General features: G+C 72.0%; 3 protein-coding genes across 4 annotated transcripts; 1 reads left to right on the forward strand and 2 right to left on the reverse strand.

Moving 5' to 3' along the window:
• The first annotated feature begins 5,187 nt into the window (after positions 1-5,187).
• CXCR3 (C-X-C motif chemokine receptor 3) lies at positions 5,188-8,310 on the forward strand. The gene is made up of 2 exons (XM_064503532.1): positions 5,188-5,214; positions 7,183-8,310. The coding sequence occupies exons 1-2, from the start codon at positions 5,188-5,190 to the stop codon at positions 8,308-8,310; spliced, it is 1,155 nt and encodes a 384-aa protein (XP_064359602.1).
• A 5,165-nt stretch (positions 8,311-13,475) lies between these two features.
• Positions 13,476-15,421, reverse strand: APOE (apolipoprotein E). Its single transcript, XM_064503517.1, has 4 exons — positions 15,280-15,421; positions 14,974-15,030; positions 14,436-14,583; positions 13,476-14,083 (listed from the first exon to the last, which is right to left on the reverse strand). The coding sequence occupies exons 2-4, from the start codon at positions 15,014-15,016 to the stop codon at positions 13,540-13,542; spliced, it is 735 nt and encodes a 244-aa protein (XP_064359587.1). The 5' UTR covers positions 15,017-15,030; positions 15,280-15,421; the 3' UTR covers positions 13,476-13,539.
• A 1,428-nt stretch (positions 15,422-16,849) lies between these two features.
• On the reverse strand, positions 16,850-20,998 carry TOMM40 (translocase of outer mitochondrial membrane 40). Of its 2 annotated transcripts, none has more exons than XM_064503531.1 (10): positions 20,918-20,998; positions 20,151-20,374; positions 19,509-19,576; positions 19,156-19,248; positions 18,600-18,701; positions 18,417-18,522; positions 18,218-18,340; positions 18,055-18,131; positions 17,855-17,957; positions 16,850-17,313 (listed from the first exon to the last, which is right to left on the reverse strand). In XM_064503531.1, exons 2-10 carry the CDS (start codon positions 20,353-20,355, stop codon positions 17,174-17,176), a joined length of 1,017 nt encoding a protein of 338 aa, XP_064359601.1. In that variant the 5' UTR covers positions 20,356-20,374; positions 20,918-20,998; the 3' UTR covers positions 16,850-17,173. The 2 variants fall into 2 exon arrangements, with proteins under 2 accessions (XP_064359601.1, XP_064359600.1); XM_064503530.1 differs by having other exon boundaries at positions 19,509-19,669.
• Between the last annotated feature and the right edge of the window lie 609 nt (positions 20,999-21,607).

The following is a 21,607-nucleotide window of genomic DNA, read 5'->3' on the forward strand; positions in this document are numbered from 1 at the left end:
ACCGTGCCCCAATCCCGCTCCGGGGCCCGCCTGTCCCCCCTCCGCCCCCCCCCCCCCACTCCTCCAGGCTGTGCCCGCAGGGGCGAGCGCACACCCCAGCCCGCGCTGGGGAGGAACCGGGGCCCTACAGGCGACACACGGAAAAGGGAGAGTCAGACCCGCGCTCCGGCAGACCCTGCCCCGTGCTCCCGGCGCGGCGCCGGGCGCCGGGCCCGGGCCCGGGCCCGAGCCCGAGCCCCCCCTCCCCTCCCCTCCCCTCGCCCCGCACCGCCACCGCCAAGCAGGGACGGCCCCACCGGCCAGGACACAGCCCCACGCCCGCGGCCACCCGAAGGCACGCGCTCGCCTCGCCTCGCCTCACCGGAGCCCCCCCATAGCTCGACTCCAGCGGCCTCAGCCCTCACTCGCCGCCGCCGAGCGAAAACGCCCTCCCTGCTCGCCGCCATCTTGCTCCCCGCCGCTGCGCATGCGCCGCCCGAGAAGTGCGCGCGGCCGCAGTGGGCGGGGCCGGCGCTCGAGCACCGCGCATGCGCCGGCCGCGGACTGCGCGGGACAGGCGGGTGCACCAGGGGGAGCGGGAGGCAGGCCAGACCCGCAATGGCGCCCTCGCGTGGTCGCAGCGCGGCGCTGCAGCCGGCCGGCTCCCGCGCGCGAACCGCAGCCCGCCGCGCCACCCCGGCGCTCAGGCCGAGCAGCGAGCGCCCCGAGGCTGCTCTGCCCGCGCCCGAGAGAGCGGCGGGCATCAGCGAGCAGGCGCTGGGGCTGCCCCGGGGAGAGAGTGCCGTGGAGCAGCTCCGAGACTTCCCCACGCCCCCAGGAAGCACCGAGAAGGAAAAGCCCTCTCGGGAAAAGCGCTCCCGGTCCGTGAGCACCGGGCAGGGGGCACGAGCGCGGCCCCCTCGCCTACCCGTCCCCGAGAGAGCGCAGAGTAGCGGCGAACATGGCGACCGGCACTGCACGTGTGTGCAACGGCTGCCTGCACTGTTCTTCGCATGCGGGGGTGGCTGCAGCACTGCCCTTTCGACACGCGACAGCAGCCGTGAGCCCACGGGGATGCAGTGCACATGCGAGCCCACGCCAGCCTGTAGAGCACCGCGCAACCCTGTACAAGCCCGTGCAAACCTATACGAGCCCGTAGAGCACAGCACAACCCTGTACAAGCCCGTGCAAACCTATACGAGCCCGTAGAGGACCGCACAACCCTGTACAAGCCTGCGCAAACCTGTACGAACCCATAGAGCACCGCACAACCCTGTACAAGCCCGTGCAAGCCCGTAGGAGCCCGCAGAGGCCTGCGCAAGCCCGTAGAGTGCTGCATGAGCCCGCAGAGGGCCATATGAGCCTATAGAGCCCGGTACACGTCCCTGAGGTCCCAGCCCAGGCCGTTACACTCCCGTACTTTCCTGAACGCAGCGCCGAAAGACTACCGTTCAACATGGCCGCAAGATTTGCGGCACAGACAGACTACACCTCCCGGCGTGCTCTGAGAACAAAATGGCTGCCCAGAAGCCCGGTTCCGGAAGACTCCAGGTCCCGGCATGCTCTGCAGATCATCAAGGTCCCACGCCCAAAATGGCCGCCCGGAGGACGGCTGGCTTGGACTGCAGCTCCCGGCATGCCTCGGGCCGCCGCCCTCGGTGAGGTTTAGCCGTTCGCACTTGCCGTACGTCGCTGTCGCACCCCGCCCCCGAGACCGAGAAGCCGCCACGGACCCTGCAGCCGGCAGCAGGGGCGGGAGTCTGCGCCGGAACCGGGCGGCTCCGAGCCGCCCCCGGAGGGACGCTGGGCCTCGAGGCCTCCTAAAATGCAGAGGAGGGGTCTGGGGGCGCCCCAGAACACAGGCGAAGGGTCTGGAGGAGCACCAAAATGCAGACAGAGGGTCTCAGGGGGCACCAAAATGCAGACGAAGGGCGTTGGGGCACTAAAGGGACTGCGAGGCACACCGCAGGGCCCCACGCGGCTGGCGGGAAGGTGTCTGTGGGCTCCCCCATCCCCATGCAGACCCTGTCTCCTGGCCCCAGGCACGCAAGTGACATCGCGGGCTGCAGAGAGCAAACCCGGTAGCAGCCTGGGGACCTCGCACAGCCCTGGAGGGGACCTTGCTGCCCCTAGGGTGACGGCAAAGGCCACTGGCAGCCCCAAAGGTCCCGGCCATGCCAGGCGAATCCCCCACAGCCCCGTGGGGAACCGCAGGGACCCCAAGGTCCCAGGGACTTGCGGACCAGCTCCCACCCCCAGATGCAATGCGTAACCTCCTCCCCTGGGAGGAATGGCAGCAACCACAGACACGAGTGCAAAAAATAAAGCAAACGTTTGTTATTTCACTGCACAGACGCTCCGTCGGGGAGTGAGCCCGCCGTGGCGTGCGGTGCCAGCATGCTCCCCTCACCCAGAGAGTCGCCACGGTGGCAGCACTGGCTGGCCTGGGGGGGGACGGGCGGTGCCTGCTGCCGCCCTCCATGAAGCAGGGCGCAGAGCGGCCCACCATGTTGCTTTTTGCCCTCTTTCTAGCCCTTTTTGCTTATCAGCAAGCCATAAGCAACAAAACACAAATCTTGGCGACCAAATAGTTGCTGGGGCTTCAAAATTTTCAGCCGAGGCTGGATTTTAGATCCTGCACCCTGATCGCTAAATGAGCAAACCGATGCAGACTGAGCCCCACAAAATAAACAAACCGTAACGCCCATGCGCGAGATCCTGAGCAGCAAACCGAGTGATAAAAATAATGGGGGGGGATGCTCGTGGCCAGGCTCTACGGGAGCAGCCCCCCACCCGGGTGAGCAGCAGCGGGGCTCGGAGGCGGTGCCCCGGCGCGGGAAGCCGCTCGCAGCCTCGGGTTCAGCCACGCTGCTGGCAGGGCGCGAGCGTGGAAGCACTGCTGCCGCCAGGGAACGGGAGGCGCTGGGTTTTTCATGATGCAAAACAGGAATTTTTGCCCCAAAGCCACATTTGGGGGGGGGGGGCTGGAGGATTGGAGGGGGTCCCAGTGCCCCACAACTCCCACAGCCCTATAGCCCCACAGTCCCATTCCCCAGCAGCCCCACTGGCCCTATGGCCCCCTCGGCCCCCAAAGCCTCCACAACCCAATGGCCCCCACGGCCCCACGGCCTCCACAGCCCCACTGGCCCCCATGGCCGCACAGCCCCCACGACCGCATGTCCCTTGCACCAGGGCCGGCCTCTCCTCTTGCTTGCAAAAATGCCAGCAGCAGCCCCAGAGGCAGCTGGCCCGTCCCCATCCCTAACCCTGTCCCATCTGTCCCCTCCCGTATGTCCCATCCCCATCCGTCCCATCCCGTCCATGCTGTCCCCCCCCGGCCCCATCCCCCTCCCAGCCCCGTCCCGCTGGCACCTGGCCCCTGCGCGCTTGCTGTGCACAGACCGCAGGGAGGAAAAGCGCCGCTCTGCCGCTGCGTCGGCACAAAAGGTGTGAAAATGGGGCCCGGTGCCGCCCTCGGCACCTTTCCTGCCGGGCGGCCACCGAGAGCAAGAGCGAGCCCAGCACTGAGATGGGCCGATAACCTGCCGCGCCGGCAGGGAAGTAAAAATAAATCTCCCCTTTGATCAGGCGCGCGCAGGATTCCTGGAAGCCGCACGGTGCGGGGAGGCGCGGCGTGGCGCGGCAGCCCCTGTCAACCCGAAACTCACACCCGCCCCCAGCACCACCCGCAGCCCCAGCTCCGGGAAATGGCAGAAGAAGAAAAAGAAAAAAGAAAAAGAAAAAGGAACCCCCTTTTGAGCACCGCTGTGCCTGAGCGGCGTCCACGCTGCCGCAGCGGCCCCGTCCCCACGGGACATCCCAGCGCCCGGCAGGGACACAGCACTGTCCCCCCTGCGCCCAAGAGCACTGCGGCTGTCCCGCTCTGTCCACTCCTGCTCCCACGGTGCCTGCCGCCAGTGTCCCCATCACCTGCACCCTCGTCTCCCACATGCTTGTCTCCCACCTCCTTGTCTAGCTGGGTCGTCTCCCGCCTCCTCGTCACCATCACCTGCATCCTCACCATCTCCTGCATCCTCACTGCCCATGTCCTCACCAACACCCGCATCCTCATCACCATCACCCGTGTCCTCACTGTCCACGTCATCACCATCGCCCGTGTCCTCATCACCCGCGTCGTCATCCGCATCATCTCCCATGTCATCACCCACGTTATCGCCTATGTCCTCACGGCCTGCATCCTCACCCACGTCCTCATCGCCCATGTCCTCGTCTCCCACAATCTCATCTCCCCCCTCATCACCTGAGTTTTCATCACCTGTGACCTCATCGCCCACAGTCTCATCTCCTACATCCTCGTCTCCCATGTCCTCGTCTCCCGTGCATTTACCTCCTGGGGCCGGGAAAGCCGCTGGCCAAGCCGGCGGCAAGCGCTGGCAGCATCCTGCGGCGGGTCACTCCCACCCCTGCGGCGTCCCAGCTGTGCCAGCACAGGACCCTCTCGGCTCCATGGAGCTCGGGTGGGAGAAACCCGGGGCCAGCCCTGACTCAAACAGAGCCTCGCGCCAGCAGGGCCAGGAACCGGCACTCGCCGGGATGGCATTTCACTTCTCCTCTGCCCGAGTTTCACTGCTTGCCGTCATCGCGCGGCAGCGCTCGGTTCCCCAAACCTGGCCCGGCCCCCCAGGTGCCGGGGAGGAGACGGGAACGGGTCTGCTGCAGCCCCGACTGGCGGGGCCCCCCCGCTTCCCCTCCACGCCACCGAAACCACAGAGACCTGAGCACGGCGCTGCACCTGCACCAGAGCCTCGCCGCCGCCGCCCCGTGCTGCACCGTGCCGGAGCGGCACCCGCGCTGCGGCCGCCCCGTGCTGCACCGTGCCGGAGCTGCACCCGCGCTGCGGCCGCCCCGTGCTGCACCTGTGCCGGAGCTGCACCCGCGCTGCGGCCGCCCCGTGCTGCACCGTGCCGGAGCTGCACCCGCGCTGCGGCCGTGCCGGAGCCTTGTTGCCACCAAGAGCTGCGCTCACACCGGAGCCCTGCCGCAGCCACCCGGAGCTGCACCCGTGCCGGAGCCTCGCCACAGCCACGTGGAGCTGCACCCGCACCGGAGCCTCGCCGCAGCCGCCCGGAGCTGCACCTGCACCGGAGCCCCGTCGCAGCCGCCCGGAGCTGCACCGGTGACGGAGTCGCCCAGTGCTGCCCCCGTGCCGGAGCCTCGCCACGGCCACCCGGCACTGAGCTCCGCACCATGGCTCCGGGAGGCTTCAACCTGGAGGTGAGCGTCCCCGGAGAGGGTCCCTGCCAGCCCGCCCCGGGGAGGCTCCGCTCACCCTGCACCCCGTGACTCAGCCCCAGGAACCCCCCAGCAAGTGGGAGCCAGGGAAAGGGATGCTGGGGGGGGGTCACACTGGGGTGGGGTCTCACAGCGGGGGGGGGGGGACACCTGCAGTGAGACACGCAGGGGTCACTCCGAGGGGTCTCAGCAGGGAGGGGATCAGGAAAGGGCTTTCACGGGGCGGGGGGGGGGCTCTCACCTGGGGGTCACGACCAAAGCCTTACGTGGGGGGGTGTCCCGCCGGGGGGGGGGGCCTGGCAGGGACCAGGTCCTGCTGGGGGGGGCGGGGGGGACACCTTGGAGTTGCACCCAGCGCCCTACCGGGGGGGGGTGTCCTGCCAGGGGGGTTCCCAGGTAGGAACCAGGGTCCCGCCAGGAGGGGGTCCTGCTGGGGGAGGGACCACACTTGCACCCAGCATCTTAACTGGGGGGGGGGGGGTCCCGCCGGGGGGGTCCAGGGGAGGAACCAGGGTCCCGCCGAGGGGGGCGGGTCCAGGCGAGGGACCACACTTGCACCCAGCACCTTACCTGGGGGGGGGTCCCGCCGGGGGGGTCCAGGGGAGTAACCAGGGTCCCGCTGGGGGGGGGTCCAGGGGAGGGACCACACTTGCACCCAGCACCTTACCTGGGGGGGGGGTCCTGCCGGGGGGGTCCAGGGGAGGAACCAGGGTCCTGCCGGGGGCGGGGGTTCCGGGGTAGGGACCGCACTTGCACCCAGCATCTTAACTGGGGGGGGGGGGTCCCGCCGGGGGAGGTTCCGGGGAGGAACCAGGGTCCCACCGGGAGGGGGTCCTGCCGGGGAAGGGACTGCACTTGCACCCAGCACCTTACCTGGAGGGGGGTCCCGCCGGGGGGGTCCAGGGAAGGAACCAGGGTCCTGCCGAGGGGGGGGGGGTCCGGGGGAGGGACCGCACTTGCACCCAGCACCTTACCTGGGGGGGGGGGGTCCTGCCGGGGGGGTCCAGGGGAGGAACCAGGGTCCTGCCGGGGGGGGGGGGTTCCGGGGTAGGGACCGCACTTGCACCCAGCACCTTACCTGGGGGGGGGGGGGTTCCGGGGTAGGAACTAGGGTCCTGCCGAAGGGGGGGGGTCCGGGCGAGGGACCGCACTTGCACCCAGCACCTTACCTGGGGGGGGGGGTCCCGCCGGGGGGGGTTGCGGGGTAGGAACCAGGGTCCTGCCGAAGGGGGGGGGGTCCGGGCGAGGGACCGCACTTGCACCCAGCACCTTACCTGGAGGGGGGTCCCGCCGGGGGGGTCCAGGGAAGGAACCAGGGTCCTGCCGAGGGGGGGGGGGGTCCGGGGGAGGGACCGCACTTGCACCCAGCACCTTACCCGGGGGGGGGGGGGTCCTGCCGGGGGGGTCCAGGGGAGGAACCAGGGTCCTGCCGGGGGGGGGGGGGGGGTTCCGGGGTAGGGACCGCACTTGCACCCAGCACCTTACCTGGGGGGGGGGGTTCCGGGGTAGGAACTAGGGTCCTGCCGAAGGGGGGGGGTCCGGGCGAGGGACCGCACTTGCACCCAGCACCTTACCTGGGGGGGGGTGTCCTGCCGGGGGAGGTTCCGGGGAGGAACCAGGGTCCCACCGGGAGGGGGTCCTGCCGGGGAAGGGACCGCACTTGCACCCAGCACCTTACCTGGGGGGGGGGGGGGTCCCGCCGGGGGGGGTTGCGGGGTAGGAACCAGGGTCCTGCCGAAGGGGGGGGGGTCCGGGCGAGGGACCGCACTTGCACCCAGCACCTTACCTGGGGGGGGGGTCCCGCCCGGTGAGTCCGGGGGGGCACCTCGGGGTCGCGCCCAGCGCCCCGTCGGGGGCGGCAGCGGATCGGGTCCCGCCCAGGGGCCCGGCGCGGGCAGAAGGCAGGGGCCCGCCGCGGGGGGGGCCGGTGGAGACGCCCCCGCCCCGCAGGAGCTGCCGAGCCACGTGGTGCTGGAGCTGCCGGAGCTGTCGCCGCTGCTGGAGAACGGCTCGGGCTACGGCTACGGCGGCGACTACAACGGCTCGGAGCCGTGCTGCGCCGCGGCGCCGTGCACGCCCGGGGCGGCGCGGGCGCTGGAGCGGCAGCTGCTGCCGGCGCTCTACGGCGTCGCCTTCGTGCTGGGGCTGGCGGGCAACGGCGCGGTGCTGGCCGTGCTGCTGCGGGCGCGCCGCCGCCTCTCGGCCACCGACCTCTTCGCCCTCAACCTGGCGGCGGCCGACGGGCTGCTGGTGCTGACGCTGCCCTTCTGGGCCGTGCAGGCGGCCCGCGGCTGGGTCTTCGGCGCCGCCGCCTGCCGCCTGCTCGGGCCGCTGCTGCGGCTCAACTTCTACGCGGGGCTCTTCCTTCTGGCCGGCATCGCCGCCGAGCGCCGCCGCGCGCTGGCCCGCGCCGCCGCCGCCGCGGGCAGCGGCCCCCGCCGCCGCCGCCGCCGCGTCGCCGCCGCCTGCGCCGCCGCCTGGGCCGCGGGGCTGGCGCTGGCGGCGCCCGAGGCGCTGGCGCTGGAGGCGCGCGGCGACGCGCGGGCCGGCGCGGTGCTGTGCGCGCGCGGGCGGCGCTGGCGGGCGCCGCTGGCGGCGGCGCAGCTGGCGCTGGGCTTCGCGGCGCCGCTGGCCGCGCTGCTGGCGGGCTACGGCGGCGTGGCGCGGGCGCTGCTGCGGGCGCGCGGCGGGCCGCGGCGGCTGCGGGCGGCGCGGCTGGTGGGCTGCGTGCTGGGCGCCTTCGCGCTGTGCTGGGCGCCGCTGCACGGGGCGCTGCTGGCGGCGGCGCTGCGCGACGCGGGGCTGCTGCCGCGCGACTGCGCCGCCGAGGAGCGGCTGGCGGCGGCCACGGCGGCGGCCACGGCGCTGGGCTACTTCCACTGCTGCCTCAACCCGCTGCTCTACGGCTTCGTCGGGGTGCGCTTCCGCCGCCGCCTGCGCGAGATGCTGCGCGGCGCCGCCGCCGGGGCCGGGGCCGCCGCGGGCGCGGGCTCGGGGTGCGCGCGGCGCCGCGGCGGCGCAGGGGGCGGCGGCGGCGGCGGCTCCGACAGCACCGAGGCCACCTACACCGGGCTCTAGGGCGGCGGCGGCGCGGGGCTGCACTGGAGCCGAGCCGAGCCGCGCCGCGCCGAGGGGCTGCACCAGGCCGGGACGCACCGCACCCACCGCCCCCCTCCCCGGGGACCGACCCGGCCTCGCCGCACCCCATCGCCCCCCGCCCCCCCCGGAGAAGCCCCGGGGCCCCGTTTCCCCTCCAATAAAGGCACCGGGGGGCCCCGCTCCACCGGCTCTCTCCACTCTCCAGCGCCCCCGGCCTTTCCCTTCCTCCCCGCCCGCCCGGACACGGCGCTGCCGCGGCTCCCCCCGGGCCCGGACCAGCAGAGCGGTGGTTTGCAAAAGAAACAAAAAAGAAAACGAAGCACGGGGACGAGGACTAAAATAACCCTGCAACATCCTGGGGCCGCTGCAGCAAAAATAACATGGGCGTCCACTGCACGCAGCACACGGCCCGGGAGCCCCCCGTGCGGGGGACGCGCACACGCCGCAGGCAGGCACAGACACGCACACACCGCGCCGTGCACGTGGGAGCACACGCACGTGCCACACGGTGCACGTAGGCACACGGGTGGACATGCACACGCTGCACAGGGGTGGACGCAGACAGACGTGCACATGCTGCACGGTGCGCAGGGCAGAGACGGATGGACACGCACCCCGCACGGTGCACACAGGTGGACACGCACACGCTGCACCGGGGCAGACCTGGGCACCACCTGCTCCCACCTCCAGAGCTGAGCAGGTTTCCCAGCCAGAGCCTGACGGCGGCGGCAGAGCCGGGGCACGGGCACCGTGGGGCGCAGGGAGCGGCACAAGCAGCGGCTGCGGCAGCACCTTGGATTTATTGGGGACAGGGTGCTGGACGCTCACTGCTCCCCGCACCACCAGTGGTAGAGCTGGTCCGCGAAGATCCCCATGTAGGTCACCACCACATCCGAGCTCTTGCTGTAGGAGGCAGCAAGGTGACCCTGCAGCGCTGGCACAGCCCGGGGCCCACGGCCGCCCCGGCCCCGAGCCCCCCGCTGCCCCCTCACCTGATTTTCTCCCGCACGGCGGGGACGCTGATCTTCTCCAGCCACTCCTGGGCGATGGAGCTGGCCTTCCCCACGTAGCTCATGGGCTTGGTCTGCGGCTGGGACGCGTCCGAGGTGTCGCGCTTCCGCAGGCGGTGGCTGGCGGCCTCTGCCAACAGAGAGGCTGCCTGAGCGGGCACGTGAGCGTGCGCACACACATGCCCATATGCCTGCGTGCATATGCACGAGCACTACGCATGCATCTATATGCACATGCACAGGTATATGCACATGCACCTGCACGCTTACACGCACACACACACAGGCATGGGCAAAGCCCGCAGGCACGTGTGGGAAGGCAGCTCCACGTTCCCTGGATGCCCGGGGAACGCTGCGGGGCTGGCTGGTGCCGCAGGGCCGGAGCGCAGCGGGGCCGGACGGCACCACTCACCTGCACAGAGCAGCAGCAGCAGCAGCGCTGCCGCCATCGCCCAGGCACCCGCCCTGGCCATGCTTCTGCGGGACGGCTGGGCCCGGCGCCGCTCCGCTCGGCTCCGCTCACAGCTGGGACGCAGAGAACCTGCCACGGCAGGAGCAGAGTGGGGACCTGGCTGCCCAGCTGTCCCCATCCCCATCCCATCCCCTGTCCCCATCCCCAGACTCACACTGGTGCCGGCGGCTCCCTCGCGCCCGGCTGGACTGCCGCTTTATGGGGCCGGATCCTGGGGCGGCGCGGCTGCGTGGCCCCCGCACCCGGGCGAAGTCCAGGCAAACAGAGCCGAGCTGCCGCGGCCCTGACCGCCCTGACCGCACCGAGCGCCCTCGGCGCCGCAGCTCCCGCCCCCGGGGGCACACGGGGACGGCACACAGACACATCACCCAGCCCCGTCACCCAGACGTGGTACCCTAACGCAGCGCCTACACCCAGCACCTGAACCCCGGCAGCCGGACTGAGGCAGCGGGACGCTGCAGCCCCAGGAGCCGAGTGGAGCCCGGGTGCGCGGCCAAGGGGCAGCTGCACACGCGTATGCACGCACACACCTGCACATCCATGCGCGTGCACACAGCCTGACCAACCCTGCTTGCAAGGCGCGCCCGGCGCACGCTTGCTGCAACTCTGCAAGCACCCATTCACATGGCCCCGGTGCACAGGCACCCAAAAGCACCTGCCCACACGGCCCCCTGCACAAGCGCACACACCCATGAGCACATGGTGCATGTCTGGGGCCCCCAGGGGGAGCAGGGGTCCCCCGCCACCCTGATCCAGGTGGACGCTGTCCCCCCCCCAGCGCTGCCTCTCTCCCCACAGCGCTGGAGCCAAAGGTCTGTTTGCCCCCGGGCCGGGTGCGGGGCCGCAGCTGTCGCAATGTTTGCGAGCAGGAATCGGCCACCACCACATTGCCAGGGGTGTCAACACGCTCCCAGGCAAGCACGGGCCTGCACGCTCACGTGGAGGCCTGCACGCTCACGGGTGCAGCCACATGGACACCCGTGTGCTCACGTGCGCAGCCACGCGCGGATGCCAGCATGCTCGTGCACATGCACTCACATGCATGCACACGTATGTGCGTGCCTGCAGGCTCACTTGCACATGCACATCTGCAGTTCATCTGCAAACCCATGCACATACGTGTGCACTCCTGCACGCTCCTGTGCACTCACGCACGCCTGCACACTCACGTGCACACCCTCACATGGCCCCACACGTGGAGGCCTGCACGCTCACAGGCACACACAGGTGTGTGCTTGCACACCCACAACACACGCACGCCGGCATGCTCTCACACGCACTCCGAGGGGTCCGGACGGCTACAGGTGCCAAACCCCACACAGTCACTGGGGGATACTGCACCGGGGAGGGGGGGCAGCGACAGAGCTGGGCTGCAGCGGGGAGGCAGCGCAGGTGCCGTGGCTGCGGGCGACAGGGAGCAAAGCAGCAGGGCGTCCCGCCCGCTCGGGTCACCGGCTCCTTGGGGAACGTCTCGGCACCGCGGAACTTCTGCTTCAGCATCTCCATGTGCTCCATCAGCCAGCTCCTGGGGACAACGGGGAGGGGGAAGGGGGTGGCTGCGACCCACGGTGCCAGTGCCAGCACTCCCACACACGCCCAGCCACGGCCCCTGGGGATAGGCCGACCAATGCACTACCGCATCGCCCCACTGCAGCTGCCCCACTGCAGCCTGCCCCACGGCAGCCGCCTGTTGCAAACCACCCCGCAGCAACCGCCCCACAGCGGCTGCCTACTGCAGCCATCTGCATTAACCTGCACCATTGCAGCCACCTGTTGCCAACTGCCCCACAGCAATTACCCTATTGCAGCCGCCTCATTGCAGCCACCTGCATCAACCTTCCCCACTGCAGCTGCCGCCATTAACCTGCCCCATCGTGGCCACCTGCATTTACCCATCCCACAGCAGCCGCTCGCCACGAGCCCCGTGCCGGCGGTGCCAGCGCCTCACCCAGCCTCGGTGCCCAGCTCGCTGCCGCGCAGCCCGGCGAGGGCGGCTCCGGGGCGCCGCTCCAGGCGCTCGGCTCGGGCCTGCGCCCGGCCCTGGAGCCCCTCCGGCCGCTGCAGCAGCCCCGGCGCCACCGCCTCCTCCGCGCCGCGGGGGCGGGCAGCCCCCCGCCTCCACCCGCCCCCGGTGCGCCCGGCCCCGCCCGGCCCCCGCCGATGGCTCCAGACCCCCCCGCAGCCCCCACCCGCCAGCACGACCGGCGTCGCCAGGGCCACCGGGGGCCGCCCCGCCCCGACGGGCGCTGCTTGCGGGGCCGCGGGACGGCGGCTGTGAGGAGCCGCCGCACTCACCCGGCCCCCGGCCCTGCGGGGCAGCATGGGACCCCCACGGCACAGGGGCCCCCCTCGCCACGGGGACCCCCGCACTGCAGGGACCCCCCCCCCCCAGCATGGGGACCCCCCGGTGCAAGGACCCCCCCCCCCCAGCATGGGAAACCTCCCGGTGAAAGGACCCCCCCCCGCATGGCCCCCCCCCCCACCGGGGCAGGGACTCCTCCTTGGTGCAAGAACATCCCCTCCCCCACGCCATAGGGCCCCCCCCCGGCACAGGGACCCCTCGGAGCAAACACCCCCCAGCCCAGGGGACCCCCCCGCCCCTACCAGCCTCACGCTCCACCACGGGCTGCTGGAGCCGCCCGCGGCCGCGCGGGTATAAACGGCCGCCCCCGCCCGCCCCCCCCGGACTCCCCCGCCCTGGCCCCCCCCCTCGCGGGGGGGCTCCGGCCTCAGCTGCGGCTGCGGGGGGGGGGCGGAGGGGCCGCCGCGACCGCGAGTGACCGCGACGGGGGGCGGGGCTGGACCGAGGGGGCGGGGCCAGGCCGGGGGCGCCCGGGAGTAACCTCGCGCTGAGGGGGCGGGGCCGGGGGGCGGGGCGGGGGCTCCCGGGGTGCCGCTCGCTGGTGGGCGGGGCCGCGCCCGTTGGGCGGGGCGGGGGCGGGGCCGAATGGGCGGGGCCGGGTGCCCGGCAGTAACCCTTCGCCGCCGGGGCCCAGCTGGGCCTGGGGCGCCCGGGAGTGACCCCGCGACCCCCCCCCCCCCCGCTTCCCCCCGCTTCCCCCCCACCACGGCCTGAGCGCACCACGCAGCCGGGACCCCTGCAGCAAGTGCCAGCAAGGCCTGGAGCCGCTGGGCTGCAGTGGATTCTGCTGCCACCGCTCCCCGCCAGCCCGAGGAGGCCCGCTGCGGGCCCTGTCCCTGGACGGGACACAGGCGCACAGGGATGCGGCACGGGGACACAGCCCCAGGCTTTGCATCCCGTCACGGTGCTGAGCTCTGCAGCTGGCTATGGTGTGTGAGCTGCTGAGCTTTGCGTCCCGTCGTGGTGCTGAGCTCGCAGCCGGCCATGGTGCTGGGCTCTGCATGGATCGCACCTGGCGGTGGGGCACAAGCTGCAGTACCCCATTTTGCAGCCTGTCACAGCGCTGAGCTTTGCAGCTGGCTGCAGTGCAGATGCCTCATGCATGGAGCGTTGCAGCCCACTGCAGTGCTGAGCTTTGCAGCCTGTTGCAGCATCGTGGCTTGCACCCGGTGGTGCTGCACACACTGTGCCCCCCCCCAACCCAACTCTGCAGCCAGCCGCAGTGCCCCCAAACCCCGCTGGCCGGGCACCCGGCAGCGCCGGCATAACTGAACCCATGCAGCAGACAGGCACGTGCCAGCGATGCCCAAAGCGGTTTATTGGGGGGGGGGGGTTTGCAGCTCATGCCCCGTGTGGGGCACGGCTCAAGGCTTGGGGGCGTCGCGCAGTGCTGGGGAGCTGGGCAGCAGCATCGTCAGCCAGCCCAGGAGCCCCTGCAGGACGCCGTCCACCGAGGCCCACAGCTCCTGCACCGCCTCCCGCAGCCCCCGCTGCACCCGGCGGCCCTGCTCGCCCAGCGCCTGTCCCAGCGCCGCCAGCCGCGGCGGCGCCCGCAGCACCGGCAGCCCCTCGTGCAGCGCCGCCGCCCGGGCCCGCACCTCGCCGGCCGCGGCGGCCAGGCGGCTCCGCAGCTCCTCGGCGTCCTTGGCCAGGCGCTTGCGCAGCTTGCGGGCGTAGGCGGCCAGGCGGCTCCGCAGGTCCTCGGCGCCCTGCTGCAGCACGGCCCGCGCCTCGGCCCCGTACTGCGCTGCCCGGCCCCGTGCCTCCACCAGCTCGGCCCGCAGCCGCCCGCCCAGCTCCTCCACGTCGCGACGCAGCCCCGCGCCCGCCTCGCCGCTGGGGCCCAGCTTGGCCTGCAGCTCTGCCACCTGCGCCTCCAGCTCCTCCATGGTCTCTGCGATGAGGCCGCTGCGGGGCGGGGATGCATGCTACCGCCAGGGCTGCGGAGCACCCCCGTGGGTGCAACGCAGCCTCCACTCCCCCCCCCCCTTTGGTGCAATGCAACCCCCACATCCCCCCCCCCCCCCCGGGGTGCAATGCAGCCCCTGCGCCTGCCCTGGGGTGCAATGCAGTCTGTGTCTAACCCCCCCCCCCACGTCCCCTCTTGGGTGCAATGCAGCCCCCACGTCCCCCCCGCCCCTTTGGTGCAATGCAGCCCCTGCACCCGCCCTGGGGTGCAATGCAGCCCTCACCCCCCCCCCCCCCGCCCCGGGAGCAACGCAGCCCCATGCCCTGCGCAGCGCCAGCGCCCCGCACTCACTCGAGCTGGCGGCCGATCTCGGAGCTCTTCACGCGTGCGGTGCCGTTCTCCACCGCCTGCCCCAGCTGGGCCACGTACTCCCAGAAGCTGTCGACGGCCGCTTCCCACCCGGCCCGCGGCTCCTCGGGGCCCTGCTCAGCCCTGCAGCCTGCGGCGGCCCAGCCGCGTGGGTCTCGGCCCCTTGTGCACCCGTGGGTCCTGGCCACCCGCACCCCACCCCCATGCACAGGGATTCACACGGGGGGGGGTATTTGCTTGGCGGGGGGGGGTTGGCAGGAGGACTTGCCCCAAGTGTGTGTGGGGGTGCACAGAGATATGCCTCGGGGGGGGGGCTGCATGGGGATTTGCCCCGGGAGGGGTGTTTGCATGGAGATTTGCCCCGGGCGTGGGTATTTGCACAGGGATTTTTGGGGAGGGGGGGGTGTTTGCACAGGGATTTGCCCCAGGGGTGTGTTTGCACGGGGATTTTCCAGTGGGGGGGGTATTTGCACGGGGATTTACCCCGGGGGGGGGGGTTTGCACAGGGTTTGGCGCTCACCCGCAAGCAGGGCAGCTCCCAGCAGCGCAACCCAGAGCTTCATGGCGGTGCCTTCACCTGGAGTGAAAAAGGGTGAAACGGGGTGACAGCACCTGCCCCCCCCCAGTACCCCCCCCCGGCATCCCAACCCTGCCCCATCCCTCATCTGCCCAGTCTCAAAACCACCCCAAACTGCCCCATCCCCAGTCTACTTGGCCCCCAAACTGCCCCCAAACTGCTCCTTCTGTCCCCAAAACTGCCCCTGTCCCCCATCTGCCCGGCCCCAAAACTGCCCCTTCTGTCCCCAAAGCTGCCCCATCCCGGCACCTGCAGGGCGTTGGGATGGCGTCGGCGTCGGGGACGGTCGGGGACAGGGACGGTGTCGCTCGGGGACGGTCGGGGATGTTTGGCGGTGGCGGCTCTGCGCGGGGCCGTAAATACCCCGGGGCCGGGGCTGGGCTGGGGCAAAGGTCCCCCCCGCCCCGGCGGCTGCGGCGCGCCGTCATGCCGGGACACGGGACACGGCACATGGCACCCGCATCCCCGCGCCCGCAAAACCCCCCAACGGCGCAAAAATCCCCTGCGCTCCCTCCCCCCACCCAGGGCACCGCGTCCCCCCCCCCCCCCCGGCTGCTGTCCCCATCCCCGGCGCAGCCCCGTCCTCGTCCTCGTCCCCGGCGGTGCCAGCGCGGCGCGGCCCCGCGGACTTGGCCCCGCTCCCGGGGACCGGGTTGGCGGCGGGGGGAAAGTCCAGGCGGCTGCGGGGACGTCAGTCCTGGCCGCGTCTGTGTCGCACCACGTCCTGCCATGCCCTCGTCCATGCCTGTGCCGCGGGGACGGGGATGCCGCAGGCACCCAGGGTCCCAACGCCTGCCTGGAGCCGAGGTTGCCGCCTGCCCCGTGTCCCCAAACTCATCCCTGTCCCACCTCCGCCAGCCCCGTGTCCCCAAACTCATCCCCATTCCAGCTCTGCCACCACCAGCCCTGTGTCCCCCAAACTCATCCATGCCCCCAGACTCGCCTGCGTGCCCAGACTCATCCCCATCAGGGCTCCACCACTGCCGGCTCCGTGTCCCCAAATTCATCCATGTTTCTAAACTTGTCCCCATTCCCAGTGCCCCCCTGGAGCTGGGACTGGGACTGTCACCAGCCCCGTGTCCCCAAACTCATCCCCATCCCCAGGGCCACCACCAGGAGAAACCCGTCCCAGCCGGGCTGGGGACCAGGGACTCGGCCATGGCGCTGGTTCAGGGCCGCGGTGCCGCTTCTGGGCTGCGTGAGCCAGCTCGGGGCCGCAGTGCCGGTTCTGGGGCGCGTGAGGCCGGTTTGGGGTACATGAGGCCCTTTTGGGGCTGTTTTGAGGCCGTGGGACCCTGCTTTGGGGGCACCTGACCCTGTTTGGGCTGCGGGGCCGGCGGCGGTGCCGAAGGCCCCGACCAGCCGCACCGGCCGCACCGGCCGCACCGGCTGGGGCACCGCGGCGGCGCCGCTTTGTTCTGCCACGGCTGGGCCTGGGGGCAGGAGCCAGGCCGGCTCAGGGCCCCGGCGTCCCCAGGCAGGTTGCATTGGTGCTGGGGGCCCTGGCCTCCTCAGTGGGTCAGAGTTGGGGCCCAGGGCCACTGGGCAGGCTGGCGTTGGGGGCCCCAGCATCGCTGGGCAGGCCGGCGTCGGAGGCTCCAGCAGCCCCGGGCCGGGCTCCCCGCAGCCCCGGCACTTCCCCTTTCCCTGCCAGCGGTGATTCCCAGCCCCACAGGCATGGGGCGGCAGCGCGGCGGGGTCACCTCTGGGCAGCCCGGCCCGGGCGCGCGGTCGAGACTGGCCCCGCTGCCGCACGCGGGGGAGATGAGGGGGCCGGACGGACAGATGGCTGGACGCGCGGGGAAGGACCAGGCGTGGGCCCGCTGCCGGCTGTTTATTCGGCGGAGAGCGGCGAGGGGGACAGCGCGGGGCTTCCGGCCGCCCCCCCCGCGGGGCGGCTCTGGGTCCCGGGAGCCGGGGCGGGAGCGGGGGTCCGGCCCCCTCCGGCAGCGCATCCCGCCCCGCGCGCGAGGCCACGCACGCCCACGGCCCCCGGGGCAGTGCCGGGTGCCCCCCGGGGCTCTGACCCCCAAGCCGCCCTGTGGGGCTGGGCAGGAGGAGCTGGGTCTCACGCCGAGGCCGGGCCGGGGAGCAGCAGCAGCAGCAGCAGGAGGAGGAGGAGGCGGCGGAAGAGGAAGCAGCTCTAGCCGATGGTGAGGCCGAAGCCGCATTGGAACTTGTTCTTGCGGTGGTTGAGGAAGGCGCCCATGGCCAGCGTCAGTGGCAGCGGCAGCAGCTTCTTCTCCAGCACGGCGCCCACGACCCAGTTACTGTCCACCGAGCCTGTGGGGCAGAGCGGGGACGTCGGGAACGCCACCGCGGGGGACATCAGGGACACTGGGGGGGACGTCGTGGGGGACGCTGTGAGAATGTCATCAGGGACACCATGGGGGATGCCATGGAGGATGTCAGGGACACACCATGGGGACGCTGTGGGGGACACTGGGGGACGTCATGGGGGACATTGCGGAGATGTCGAGGACACCGTGGGGATGTTGTGGGGGACATCAGCGACGCCATGGGGCCACCAGGGACGCCACAGGGGAGGCCATGGAGGACGCCGCAGGGGATGCTGTAGGGACGTCGTGGGGGACGTGGTGGGGAGGTTGGGGACGCCATGGGGACGTGGTGGGGATGTTGCGGGGGACGGTCAGGGACGGCACAGGGGAGGCCGTGGAGGACGCCGCAGGGGATGCTGTAGGGACGTCGTGGGGGACATCACGGGGGATGCTGCAGAGGACACCATGGGGGTGCCGTGGGGATGTCGGGGACACCGTGGGGATGTTGCAGGGGACACTGGGGCCACCGCGGGGCCGGTGCCCACCTCTGAAGAGCAGGTTGGCCTTGGGCAGGTCAAGCTGGTAGCCGAAGGAGACGCTGGTGTCCTGCATGCGGGTGCTGGCCTCGAACTCGACGCCCACCTGGAGCTGCGGGAGGGGGCGGTGGGAGGCGGCACTCCGGCGGGACGCCCCGAGGACAAGCCCCGGCCCCCGACCCCTCGCGCCAGCCCCGCGCCGGCCCTACCTGCTCGTTGGCCTTGTGGTAGTAGGTGGCGTGGGCTCCCGCCTGCCCCACCGTCAGGGTCCCGATCCAGTTGGGCGCTGTGGGGCAGTGGCAGAGCTGAGCGTCACAGCTGGGCCCCCTGTCCCCCTCTGTGTCCCCATCCACGCCCCCGTGTCCCCGGTACCTGTGTATTTCCCGGCCAAGGAGACGACGGTGCCCTCCTCCCCTGGCCGGCGGTGGTAGACCAGCTCGCCGCCCAGTGCCAGGGCTGGCGTGACGCTCTGCAGGTAGTGGGCCACCAGGATGCCTGCGAGAGGGGACGCGAGGGGACGTGAGGGGCGCGCGGGGCCACGGCGGCGCCCCGGGGCCGGGCAGGGTCTCACCGGAGCCCACCAGCACGTCAGGGTTGCCCAGCGTCACGGCGGCCGTGAAGTCGGCGCCCCGGTACTCGCCGTCCACCTGCCAGTTCACGAACTTGGCCTGCTGCGTCTGCGGGGACACGGAGGGGACGGGTGGGCGGGGGGGCCGCCCTGGCACCAGGCCCCCCCCGGCGCGCGCAGACCCACCTGGAAGGCCACCTTGGAGCGGAGGCGCGCTGTGAGCTGGTGGATGACCTGGGCGTTGAGGCTACCGCTGTTGTCCATGTCGCCGACCAGCACCGGGAAGGCCTGGAGGGGGGATGCAGGGGACACAAGGATGTGGGGATGTGGGGGCAGGGGGAACACGGGGACAGGAGGACAGAGGGATGGGGGACAGGGAGACACAAGGATGTGGGGATGGGGGGGGGACATGGGGCACGGAGACACAAGGACATGAGTACAGAGGGACCCGAGGACATGGGAGCATGGGGACACGAGGACGGAGGGACACGGGGATGGGGGGCATGTGGGGGATATGGGGGAATGTGGGGATGCAGGGATGAGGGGACAGTGGACACAGGGACAGAGGGACACGGGGAGGGGGGGATATGGGGATGCAGGGACACAGGAACAAAGGGACACAGGAATATGAGGACACGAGGATACAGGGACATGAGGGAATGGGGATGCGCAAACAGAGGATGTGGGGACAGGGGGACGTGGGGAGGAGGAGCGGTGCCCCCCCGGGCCACCCCACACTCACCTCCGTGGGGCTGAGCTGCTTGGTGCCTACGTAGGTGGCCCCGAAGTGGTAGTTGGAGTCGCCGACGGTGCTGAGTGCCACGGTGTGGTTCACCTGGGGAGGGCAGCGGCACGGGCAGCGAGGAGGGGACGTGTCCCCCATCCCCCCCCATGCCATGGTGCCACGTCCCCCCGGTCCCCAACGCCACGGGGACGGGCAACGAGGAGGGGATGTGTCCCCCATCCCCCCCATGCCATGGTGCCACGTCCCCCCGGTCCCCAACGCCACAGGGATGGGCAACGAGGAGGGGATGTGTCCCCCGTCCCTGTTGCCACGGTGCCACATCCCCCCATCCCCACACGCCGCGTCCCCACCTGGAAGTGATTGCTGAGCCCCTTGTTGACCGTCAGCTTCACCCCCTCCATCTGCACCGGGAACAGCTCTGCGGGCAGCGCGGTGTCAGCCCCATGGCGAGCCCCACAGCAAGCCTCACGGCGTGGTGGGATGCACAACAAGGCAGGGGGACCATGGGGCACTGTGGGGCGCTGTGGGGCGTAGCGTGGGGCCGTGGGGCACAGAGTGGGTGCAGCATGGGGCCATGGGGCGCAGGGCAGGGCTGTGGGGCGTAGCGTGGGGCCGTGGGGCACAGAGTGGGTGCAGCATGGGGCCATGGTGCGCAGGGCAGGGCTGAGGGGTGTAGTGTGGGGCCGTGGGGCACAGAGCGGGTGCAGCATGGGGCCGCGGGGCGCAGGGCAGGGCTGTGGGGCACACAGCGGGGCCGTGGGGCACAGAGCAAGACCATGGGGCCCATGGGATGCAGAATAGGGCTGTGGGGCACAGCACAGGCCTGTGGGGCGTCGTGGGGCACCAGTGTCCCCCCATGTCCCCCCCGCCGTGACCCCCCTTTGCAGTGGCGGTGGCACTCCTCAAAGGCGCCAGGTTAGGCAGCGCTGTGGGGCAGTGCCGTGGGGCACCGCTGTCCCCCCCAACCTGCCGTGTCCCCCCCGTGTCCCCACCTTTGCAGCGGCGGTGGCACTCCTCGAAGGTGCCGGGGTTGGGCAGCGGCTCGGCAGCGGCGCCGGGGGATGCGGCGGGGGTGCCGGGGGGCAGGGCCGGGGGGCGCAGCGGGGTGCTGCCGGGGGGCAGCGGCAGCCCCGGGGGTGCTGGCAGCAGCCCGGGGCCGGGGGGCGGCGGGGAGCTGGCGGCCAGCGCGTTCCCCATGGCGGCTGTGGAGCGGCGGCTGTGGGGCAGCGATGCGGCGTCTCCTGCAACTGCCTCCAGAACTGCCCCTGCCCCATAGCTGTCCCCGATAACTGCCCCGGGCCGCACAGCTGCCCGTTACTGACCCTGACCCATAGCTGCCTCCCATAACTACCCTAGAGCCCCTCTCCCACCCCCTAACTGCCCCCGGGCCCCGCTCCTGCCCTCCAGAGCTGCCCCCAGGCCCCTTTCCCGCCCCCCATAACTGCCCCGGGCCCCGCTCCTGCCCACCCCATAATGGCCCCCAGGCCCCTTTCCCGCCCCCCATAACTGCCCCGGGCCCCGCTCCTGCCCCCCATAAGGGCCCCCAGCCCTGCTCCCGCCCCATAACTGCTCCCCGGGCCCCGCTGCCTCCTCATAACTGCCTCAGGCCCCGCTCCCGCCCCACAACTGCCCCCCAGGCCCCGCTCCCGCCGCATAACTGCCCCGGGCCCCGCTCCCGCCGCCCCCCAGCTCTGCTCCCCCCTCCCTCCCCCCGCCTGTCGCGACATGTCGTTCCCCCCCCCCCCCACGCCGCACTCACGCGGCGGCGGCGGCAGCGCCAGGAGCCGGGGCACACCCGAACCCGCCTGCTGCCTCGGGCCCGCCCCCCGCGGGCCTATTGGACGGCGCGGCGCCCGCCCCGCCCCCGTTCGGCCCGCCGCGCGCCGCTATTGGCGGCTGCCGCGCCGAGCACCGCCCACTTCCGCGGGGCGCACTCCCGCCCGTGCCGCAGCACCCTCCGGGCCCGCCCCTTCCGGCCGCTGCCGGGCCCCTATTGGCTGTCGTCACCACGAACCCCACCCCCTTATTGAGAGTTTCATTGGCCAGACTCCGCCCTGTCCCTGGCTCCGCGTTGCTACTGGCTACTCTTTGACAGCGCCCCGCCCCCTAGCGCGCCAGCCCTGCTCCCATTGGCCAGGGACGCCGGGGGCGGAGCGGGGCCGGCGCCCGCAGCAGGTTCGGTTGCGAGGCGCGCAAGGTCAGGGCGCCGGCGCGCGCCGCGCGGCCATAGAGACGGCAAGGGCGCCGGGGCCAGAGTGGCCGCCCCGGGCGCCGCCATATTGGGGCGGCGGGGGAGCAGGCTCCGCCCCCAGCGGGCGCATCTCTCCATGGCAACGGCCCGCCCCGGCTCTATGGGGCGTCTATAGGGACCCCCGACCCTATAGGGCGTCTGTAGGGGCTCCCCTTGGCTCTATGGGGGGATCTATAGGGGACCCTGACCCTATAGGGT

The sequence above is a fragment of the Dromaius novaehollandiae genome, chromosome 38 (assembly GCF_036370855.1).
Source record: "Dromaius novaehollandiae isolate bDroNov1 chromosome 38, bDroNov1.hap1, whole genome shotgun sequence".
NCBI lineage: Eukaryota > Metazoa > Chordata > Aves > Casuariiformes > Dromaiidae > Dromaius > Dromaius novaehollandiae.